General features: G+C 49.1%; 1 protein-coding gene and 1 long non-coding RNA gene across 5 annotated transcripts in view; one reads left to right on the top strand and one right to left on the bottom strand.

Moving 5' to 3' along the window:
- The window catches only part of LOC116079041, a 6800-nt gene extending 4872 nt beyond the window's left edge, over window positions 1-1928 (top strand). For both annotated transcript variants that reach the window (XR_004113727.1, XR_004113726.1), the window contains exons 4-6: window positions 728-864; window positions 1323-1482; window positions 1892-1928. This is a non-coding gene — a long non-coding RNA (uncharacterized LOC116079041). The remainder of the gene's footprint in view (window positions 1-727; window positions 865-1322; window positions 1483-1891) is intronic.
- Pld2 (phospholipase D2) overlaps window positions 300-9902 on the bottom strand; it is an 18081-nt gene continuing 8478 nt past the window's right edge. For all 3 annotated transcript variants that reach the window (XM_031354650.1, XM_031354648.1, XM_031354649.1), the window contains exons 11-25: window positions 7291-7374; window positions 7090-7168; window positions 5874-5984; window positions 5553-5723; window positions 4860-4983; window positions 4152-4270; window positions 3945-4058; window positions 3681-3785; window positions 3422-3510; window positions 3180-3293; window positions 2948-2997; window positions 2602-2736; window positions 2271-2424; window positions 1278-1392; window positions 300-1069 (exon numbers count right to left, since the gene is read on the bottom strand). In XM_031354650.1, coding sequence (XP_031210510.1) covers window positions 845-1069; window positions 1278-1392; window positions 2271-2424; window positions 2602-2736; window positions 2948-2997; window positions 3180-3293; window positions 3422-3510; window positions 3681-3785; window positions 3945-4058; window positions 4152-4270; window positions 4860-4983; window positions 5553-5723; window positions 5874-5984; window positions 7090-7168; window positions 7291-7374 — 1789 coding nt within the window. In that variant the 3' untranslated portion in view covers window positions 300-844. The remainder of the gene's footprint in view (window positions 1070-1277; window positions 1393-2270; window positions 2425-2601; window positions 2737-2947; window positions 2998-3179; window positions 3294-3421; window positions 3511-3680; window positions 3786-3944; window positions 4059-4151; window positions 4271-4859; window positions 4984-5552; window positions 5724-5873; window positions 5985-7089; window positions 7169-7290; window positions 7375-9902) is intronic.

The following is a 9902-nucleotide window of genomic DNA, read 5'->3' as shown; positions in this document are numbered from 1 at the left end:
GAGAGAGAGAGAGAGAGAGAGAGAGATTGCACAGATACAGGTAGAAGAAAGAAGTTAGAAATGAGGCAGAAGCCGGGCAGTGATGGCACACACCTTTAATCCCAGCACTTGGGAGGCAGAGACAGGTGGATTTCTTAGTTGGAGGCTAACCTGGTCCATAGAGTAAGTCCCAGGACAGCCACAGCTACACTGAGAAACCCTGTCTTCGAAAAAAAAAAAAAAAAAGTGAGACAGAGAAGGTGAGGATGGGTGTCCAGGCAGGGAGCACATAAGACAACACTCATCTCCAAGAAGAGGCATGGGTCTTTTCTACACTTTTATTTATGAAATGCATGATGAACTGGTACAAAGTTAGTGTCTGTCAGCAGGCTGGCGGAGGCAGTTACGGTGTCTTCCCCACCACCATTGGTGGAGACTGCAGTCACAGTGGCTCCACACTCACTCCATCTTTGCAGCAGTGGGCTGGGAGAGGCCTTGGGGCATGGAGGGGGTTGTTCAAGGGCAGGAGGAAGAGTGAGATGAAGAAGTCCCAGGGCAGGAGTCCCTTTCCTGGGAGAAAAGGCTTGCCCTCAGGCCTCCTCGAAGGGCTAGGGTTCTATGGTGTAGTGGTTTGAACATGGTGGCAGGAAGGCAAACCTCTCTAGAACTCTCTCCTGCCTCCCCAGGCCAGGCTTGGGAGTGCTCCTTTTGGCTACTTCTCAAGTAAAGGTCCTCTGTGATTCTCTAGGAGTCCTCAGAGATGTCCTCCCCAAGGATCGAAGGGCACCGCCCTCAGAACTCAGGGTTTGGGGCAAGGATCCAGGCACGATGGGGCCCAACGGCTGCCGCTGAGCGGAAGCCTCAGCTATGTCCACACTTCTAAAGGTATCATCCCCTCTTTGCTCCCCAGCGGGGGCAACAAAGACTCGTCCTCCAGAAACTTGAGGGGAAAGTGAACTAGGTGGCCCTGGATGTGGGCAAGCTCTGACTGAGCCAGGGAAGGGCTGACTGTAGCCAAGGATTCCACAGCCACGTACTCCCGGAGAGCCCGCAGGGAACGGGTAGCATTGGACGGCAGGCAGCGGAAGATCTGGGGTGGGAGAGAGGACATGAGGGAAGGAAGGGTTAGGATCATTACGTCCCCTGGACTCTGAGCTGCCTGGGCTGCTCATTCCCTGTACCACCTCTCAGTAGCCCTGGGCTACCGAATCCTAATAGAAAATGCTCCCCAGTCCCCTATCTCCCTTCCTCGAAGGGCAACCCATCGGTTCCTCAGTTCCCTTCCTGGCAGCTTCGACCTGCTCATAGATGGTGGCATTGTTCTCCGCTGTTTCTTGCCATAGCTGGAAGAAGTCATCACAGACAGGGTCTCGGAGATCCAGGTCTGGCCGAGCATCTGCCCCAAGAATCACACTATGGAAGAATGGTCCCAATGGGTCAAATTAAGATCCTTAAAGAATCTGAACACTTGGTACTTCAAAACAGATGTGATAAACAGGAACAGTAAGTGTCATCAAACCTGTTGGAGCTTTGATTTATCTTTATTTTGATTTTTTGTTTGTTTTTTGCCTTTTTTTTTTTTTGGAGACAGAATTTCTCTGTGTAAGCCCTGGTTGTCCTAGAACAGCTCTGTAGGCCAGGCTGGCTTTGAACCAGGGATCTGCTTGCCTCTGGCTCCCAAGTACTGGGATCATGCACCACTGTTGCTGCTGCTGCTGCCGCCGCCGCCACCACCCACCCCTTACTTTGATGTTTTAAAAAACAATTACTTTAGTTGGGCATGATAATTTGTGTCTATAATCCCAGCACTTGGAAGCCAGAGGCAGGAGGATCCGAGTTCAAGGTGAGCCTCTGCTACATGGCAACTTCTTGTTTCAAAAATATAAAACCATGCAACATTTTTTTTTCTTAGTGCTGAAGAGATGGCTCAGCAGTTAAGAGCACTGGCTGCTCTTCCAGAGGTCCTGAGTTTAGTTCCCAGCAACCACATGGTGGCTCACAACCATCTGTAATGGGATCTGATGCCCTCTTCTGGTGTGTCTGAAGACAGCTACAGTATGTATTCATATAAATAAAATAAGTATACATTAAAGTTTGTTTTTTTTTTCTTTTTGTGTGTGTTCCTAGTTGGCTGATATCGTTTTTTACTTTTTATTTTTTTAGTTGGCTGATACCTTAACTGAATTAGTCTGGGAAGAAATCTAATACCAGATCTAGGAAACCCTCACATATAGCTCAAAAGGCAGCCCCTCCCAATGCCTCCACATCCACCCACACTCCCCAACTCCTACCTGAAACAGTGCTTCCTCAAACTCAAGGCAAATCTGCCTGCCTGGTACTCCACCCCATCCATGAGGGATGATTCCATTTCGGTGTCCTCAATCAGTATGGCTAGCTCACTATCACGCTTCCCCAGCAAGCTCCTGTCATTGATGTTCGCAGAACCTGGGTTCAAAGGCACATTGTCTGCTTGGGCCAAGGTGGGGTCTTCCCATCTCCTCATCACCTTTACCAGAGCACTAGCCTGATGCTCCTCCAGTGAGCTCCAGCTGCAACTCTGTATCGCCCACCCTCTGACCCTCCCAGACCCTCTCTCGACATAAGACCTGCAGCAGCACTGACCAATGATGACTGTTCTGTCATCTGCAATGAGCATCTTGCTGTGGATGTAGATGAGCTCAGAGATCGGGTGCCCGCCCAGTTCTCCATGTGTGCGAAGCCCACAGATGGACATGTAATCCCGCCAGGCTGTCCCCACTGTACATGAGAGATGGGGGAGGAGCAGTGAAGGGAGAGGTGTCCTCGGTGAGCAGATGGGGCTCCATCCCACCTCTCATTCAGCAGTGAAAAGACAACTGTAGTCTGAATAGCATGCAAGAATGACAGTTTCCTTCCCCAGCTCCCGGGACTCCAGCTACCCAAGCTGCCTCCCTGCCAGGGGTCCAGGGATTGAGCCCCCAGCACTCACTGGCTGCTTTGAGACGATGTAAGATTGAATATTCCCCACGACACAGGGTCCTGAGAGAAAAGAAAGAGTGAAGGAGGCAGAGGCTGGAGGAGGAGGAGGAGGAGGAGGAGCAGGGGAAGAGCTAGGAGAGTCAGACCTAAAGTTCCCGTAGGAAGGGATCAGGATAGGGTGGCAAGGGTGCTGGTGTGATGGGGCCAGGAAGGGTGAATCTGGCTGGCAGGGAGTGGGTCACCTGTAGGTGAAGTGCAGAATAGCCTGGATGGAGTTACCACCCCCTGTGGAGATGTCCCCCTCAAAGCCAGGGAGCAGGGGCAGAAGCAAGTAGACCCGGAAACACTGGCCCTGTCTGGGAGACAAATAGAAGTGAGCTAGTTCCCCCCCCCCAACAAACTCCACCCCTCCATCTGGGCTTAACCAATGCCCCACCCCTCCCCCTTCCACCTTCCTCACCCCTACCCCCTCCACCTTCCTTACTCATGAGCCTTCAGGATTCTGTCCACAATCTCATCGCCCACCTTGTTCAGAACCGTACGTCCATCTGAGCAGCTAATGAAGAACTGATTCTGGGGCAGGGATCAAAGAGAGAGACATCAGCATCCCGGCTCTGACATTTAGCTCCAGTCTGAGACCCTGCATTTGCTTCATATCCAGCCAGGCCAGCCCTCAAAGACTGATCCTACTGCCACTCCCCCTGCCCCCCCCCCCCATCCCTCTGCTGTTGCCTTAGTCAGACCTCAATGTAGAGAAAGTGCTGGCTCTCTCGGATGGTATGTAGGTAGGCATTGAGGATGGAGTTCTCCAAAGTCCCTGCTGACCATCGATCCACAGACCTCAAAACCTATGGGATGGTGAATACGATGTGGTGTTTAAGTCCTGGAGAGGAAGGATGGAGGGGGGGAGGTTGGGTGCAGGGGGAATGGGAGGTACTCTCAGGGAGAATAGGTAGCAGATGAGCTGATGGGAGGGAGGGAGGTTGCTGGCTGATCAGGACTGTCACCTGCACAGTGGCACACTGCCCGCCTGGGATTATGAAGGGGAGATGGTTTGCAGTGCTGGTGGACTTGGGCAGCAGGTAGGGGTACACAGGTATCTTGTACCTGGCCTTGGTAGTCTGCCGTGAGGAATAGCAGAGTCAGTAGAAGGTGGTAGGCTGAACCTGGCTCCTCCCTCCCTCCCCTTGAGGCCCTTTGGAAGGAGTCAGCACCTTGGTGAAATTCCAGCGCTGGATGAAGTGTCGGGCAAGGTCCCGGGCAGCTACTCCATGTACAACCACTCCAACATCCCTCCATGGCATCCTGGGTGTAGTCTCCCTGTCAATGAAATCTGGGAGTCCCAGGAGAGTGGAGAGAGACATTAGGGCTGGTGTTTTGAGGATACTTGTTGCTAGCCTAGTTTCATGTAAACTTGACTCAAGCTAGAGTCATCAGAGAGGAGGAAATCTCAATTGAGAAGATGTCTCCATAAGACTGGGCAAGCCTGACAGGCATTTATAGTTAGTGATTGATGTGGGAGGGCCCAGTCCATTGTGGGTGGTCCCTCTGGGGTGGCAGTCCTGTAAGAAAGAAGACTGAGCGATCCATGTGGAATGAACCAGTAAGCAGCATCCCTCCATGACCTCTGCATTAGCTCCTGCTTCCAGGTTCCTGCCCTGCTTGAGCTCCTATCCTAACTTCCTCTAGTGATGAACAGTGATATGGAAACATAAGCCAAATAAACCCTTTCCTCTCCGATTTGCTTTTGGTCCTGGTGTTTCATCACAGCAATAGTAACCTTAACTAACACAAGGAGGAAAAGGAAGAAGATTCAGAGGAGGAGCCTTCCAAAGGGAAGGCTGTACTCTTCCCAACCCATTTCATCCTATCTTCTGTTCCAGCTGCCAGCTCCTGGAGGATTTGGAGGAAGGGAGCCCCACCTTCAAAAGGCCGGTCCAGATGCACCCAGTCCTTGGTGATGAGGTTGCTGTAGTCCTTTCCCAGCCAGAATTGGTTATGTGAGAGGTCTGGAGTGGCTGCAGGGTCTGAACCCGGTGTGGGAGTCTGTATGAAGAGTACACCAGAGCCAGGCAAGGTGAGATTACAGCAAGGCCAGAGAGAAGACATGTGCACTGCACCAGAGAGTCTGATCCCTCAGCCTCCCCCTTCAACTGCAGTTAGAGTCAGTAAAAATGAAGGAAGAGAGGGAGTTTTAGATTTTTTTTTTTTTTTGAGATAGGGTCACATGGTATAGCCCAGGCTGGCCATAAACTTGAAATCCTTCCTGCCTGAGCTTCCTTAGCGCTGGAATTACAGATGTGGACCAAGTGACAAGCTGGTTGTAGTATTTTGAAAGGTAAATCTTAACCAACATTGTGGCACATGCCTATAATCTCAGCAATCTGGAAGCTGTGATAGGAAGGTGACAAATTTGAGGATAGTTTGAACTATCCAGTTAGATTCTGTCTCAGAAACGACAACCACAAGTAGCTCCTTGGAGCCTCTGAAAGGCTGAGGAAGCCTAGAGGTCGGCAGTTCTGGGAAAGGTGCAAGTTTGGAGAACCTGGGTTTGCGGGGGCAGGAGGGTGCAGGTGTGTGAGGTGGGGGACTCAGGATAGCCCTGGGGCAATTACCCGTGAATCTGCAGATTCAGAGGGGTCCCCCAGGTCAGTCAGTCGGTACTGCACATCATCCCAGCGGCCGAAGGCCAGGTCCAGCCCGCCCAAGAACGCCACTGCTTGGTCTACTACCAGGAGCTTCTCGTGATGGGCCCACAGTGTCACAAGGTCTGGGTGTCGCATCACCTAGAGTAGGGTGAACATGTACATGGGGGATGGCTTAAGTGAGAGGACAGAGGAGGGTAGGACAGAGGATGAGACTTTTCAGGAGAGGAAGGGTTGAAGAGGACAAGAAGTGGCTGTGGTTGTGGGAAGGGACTCAGGCCTGAACGTCACCTTTATGTTGGGGTGCAGCAGCATCAGCGTCCTTTTGCTGTAGCCACTGTTGATGCTCAAGGCCAGCTCCACTTCCTTAAACAGCAGTATAGAGACTCGGACGCCCTCTTCCTGGTAGTAAGGAGGAAAATCAAATCCTAGTGTCTCTCCCTGAGTGACCCCTATCCAACTCCCACACTCAGGATTCCTGGATGTTCCTCCACCCTACCTGAGTGCCCTCCTACGTGCATCCGGAATGATGCTCACAGCAAACACGAGCTCACCCACTCATCTATCCACCTCCCTTTCATAATCTCGCCAGCCATCTCCCTAACCATTTGCTCATCTTCTTAACTACTGTCTACTATTCTTCCCTGTCATCTCCACCTTCCCGACTCATAGCCTTCCATCCATCTCCCTATGCATTGTTTTCCCCCCTTTGTAACACAGTCTTTAGTCCACAGTGGTATAATACTCAGTAGTAGCCAAGGCTAGCCTTCACATCCTAATCTTCCTGTCTCTATCTCCCAAGTGTTGGGATTACAGGTGGGAGCCACCCGTTCTATCACCCACTCTGTCATCTACCCGTCCACCCTCCATCATCCATGGATTCTTCCTCTTGTCAAAATTAATAAATGCCATGTGTGGGGGCTCAGACCTTTAATCTCAGCATCCGGGAGGCAGAGGAGAGCAGATCTGAGGTCGAGGCTAACCAATTGATCTACATATTGAAGCTATTTAGTCTTTTTTGTTTTGTTTTGTTTTTTGTTTTTTGTTTTTTGTTTTTCCGAGACAGGGTTTCTCTGTGTAGCCTGGCTGTCCTGGAACTCACTCTGTAGACCAGGCTGGCCTCTAACTCAGAAATCTGCCTGCCTCCTAAATGCTGGGATTATAGGCGTGTGCCACCACCTATTTAGTCTTAAAAACAAAACGCTCACGAATGCTCGCTGCACAACAGGTGCTGTGCTGCTGTATGGAACTTGTGACATTTCTTAGCAAAGACACAAACACTACACTCCCAGATAGTACAGAAAAGGGAAGGGTCTGAGGAGTCTATAGTAGGATCCTAGAGAGAACCAGGGGGTGATATTTGATAGACACTGAGCCAGAAGGGTACGTTCCCGGTCTTGAAGCCTCGAATTCCCAGTCTTCCTGGAAGATTCCTGATGCAGTCCTTCCAATAATGCCCCCCTGCCCAAACACACACACACACCCTCCAGAGCCAACCGTTTCTCACCGCTTTCCTCTTGAGCATAATGTCCAGTCTCCAGTCGTCTGAATGGGCTGGACGCTTCAGGTAAATCTCAGGACTCAACCTACAAGCCAGGGCAATGGGTAAGGAGCAGGCTATGCCAAAGACAAACAGCCCCTCCTCCCTTTCCCCCCAGAGCTGTTCTGCCGCCCACTTCCCTTCTCGGGTGGCCCTAACCTCACTCACCACCAGTCTGTGATGAAAATCTCCTCTTGAGCTCGCAAGATGGCATCTGCCACAGCAGCAAAGTAACCTGCCCCATTCACAAACCTGGGGGGAGTCCAAGCCAAGGAGGTCAGGGGAGTCAGAAGCCAGAAAGTTCTGGAGAGTAAAGACCGGAGGACAGTCATGGGTCAGAGGTGACAGCAGGGTCAAAGGTCAGGAATGGTCAGAGAGGTTAGATCATACCAAATACATCAGTTGAGATTATTCAGTATGGAATGCCAGGGTGAGCAAAATGAACATGACAAGACACACAATAAGTTAAAGAAACTGACCAAAGATTGGGAGGACAAATAGATCATATATAAAAGAGCTCCAGAAAACAGGGAGGAAAGCAAACGCAAAGAAAAAATGCAAAAAGCAGTTGAATAATGAGCAGCCTGAGAATTGACAGCTCATAGCAGATATTAAGATGGGCAGTCATAGGGTAAGATTTTCAGTTCACTCATTAAGAAGAAATTAGGGCAGGGTGTGGCACATAGACTTGTAATCCCAGGCTGGGACCAGAGGATTACTAAGAGTTTGAAACAAGCTTGGGCTACATAGTAAGACTGTCTCAAAAATATCAAAAAAGGCTGGACTGGTAGCATATACCTTTAATTCCAGCATTTGGAAGGCAGAGGCAGAGGCAGAGGCAGGTGGATCTGTGAGTTCAAGGCCTGCTAGGTCTATTCAGCGATTTCTAGGCTAGCCAGGGATACATAGTGAGATTTTGTCTCAAAAATAAAAAATAAAAAAAGAAGAGGGGGGATGGAGGATACACACACACATATATATATGTATGTATACATATACACATATACACACACATATATATACACATATACACACATATATGTGTGTAATATATATATATCACATATACAATATATAATTCTAAGAAATTAAAATTAAATAAGTTTTTCGTTTGTTTGGTTTTTGGTATGTTTCAGACAAAGTCTCTCTATGTTGTCCTGCTGTCTTGGCTGCCCTGGAACACACTATGTAGACCAGGCTAGCCTCCAACTTACAGAACTCAGATTGCCTCTGCCTTCCAAGTGCATGTGCAACCCTGCCTAGTTTAAACAACTTTCTGGGCAATGCTGGCCCACACCTTTAATCCCAGCACTCTGGAGGCAGAAGCAGGTGTATCTCTGTAAATTTGAGAGGCCACCAGCCTGGTCTACAGAGCTAGTTCCAGGACAGCCAAACACAGAGAAACACTGTCTCAAAAAAACAAACAAACAAACAAACAGGAAATTAAATAACTCTTTAAAAGGAACCAGTGCCTTCTGCCAGGTGTGGTGCCTTGTACCCATAATCTCAGCACTCAACAGGTGAAGGCAGGAAGACTGCTGTGGAGTGGAGGCTAGCCTGGACTACATAGTCTCAACCAAACAAACAACCCAAAAACTAGGAAGGAAAACCATCTGTTAATACAGTGTCAGCGTATGAAGAAGCGGGCATTCTCACAGACCCCGGGGACTGCTGACTTTTTTCCTGGTATTTTCAGTCAGGGCCTCTCTGGACAGTCCAGGCTGGCCTTCAAGTTTTGACCCTTGGCCTTTGAGTGCTGCGATTACAGGCTTGAAACCACCATGCCCAGTGACTTTGATTATACTGACTTCTTTAGAAGATAAGTTGACAGTATTATCAAAATGTTAAAAAGTATATCCTCAAGCCAGGCAGTGGTGGCCCACACCTTTAAACCCAGCACACTTGTCTACTCCAGTCACATCCAAAATATCGGGGATAAAATCCTGATAAAGGATAAGAGGCAATTGGCCGGCCCTCGGCAACTTGGGAGGCAGAGGCAGGCGGATTTCTGAGTTCAAGGCCAGCCTGGTCTACAGAGTGAGTTCCAAGACAGCCCGGGCTATACAGAGAAACCCTGTCTCGAAAAACAAAACAAAACAAAAAACTGAACAAACAAACAAACAAAAAAAGTACATACTCTGTATTTGGTTTGTTTTTTGAATGCTAGGGATCAAACGCAGGACAGTAGACATGCTAGGCAGTGTTCTCCTGCAGAGCCATGTCCACCACACAGAAACTTCCATTTATTTTCAATGCTTACTCTTTAATACCATTAAATACACATAGTGACTTTTTTGACATTATCTCATTATGCAGCTTGTTAATCTGAAACCCTCTATATACATCAGGCTGGACTTGAACTCACAGAGATACACCTGCCTCTGCCTCCTGAGTGCTGGGATTAAAGGTGTATGACATCACACCTGACCTGTATTTTAAAAACATTTTTTATACATTGATTTATTTTTAGAGGGAGGTACATGTTTCACAACACATCTGTGGAGGCCAGGGACAACTTCAGGGAGTCAGTAGTCTTAGACTGTGTGGATTCCAGGGATCGAACTCAGGTTGTCAAGCTTGGCAAAGCTCCTTTACCTGCTGAGCCATTTCACCAGCCAGTAATTGCATTTCTAAGAATACATATTCTAAATACTCAGGCAAAGATTATGTTTATGGGGACATTATCTTTAAGACAGTGGGAAAAGCCAGGCAGTGGTGGTGCACGCCTTTGATTCCAGCACTTGGGAGGCAGAGGCAGGTGGATTTCTGAGTCCGAGGCC

The sequence above is a fragment of the Mastomys coucha genome, unplaced genomic scaffold (genome assembly GCF_008632895.1).
Source record: "Mastomys coucha isolate ucsf_1 unplaced genomic scaffold, UCSF_Mcou_1 pScaffold5, whole genome shotgun sequence".
Classification (NCBI taxonomy): Eukaryota; Metazoa; Chordata; class Mammalia; order Rodentia; family Muridae; genus Mastomys; species Mastomys coucha.
Note: the sequence above shows the minus strand (reverse complement) of the source record. Positions and strands in the feature narration are given on the sequence as shown.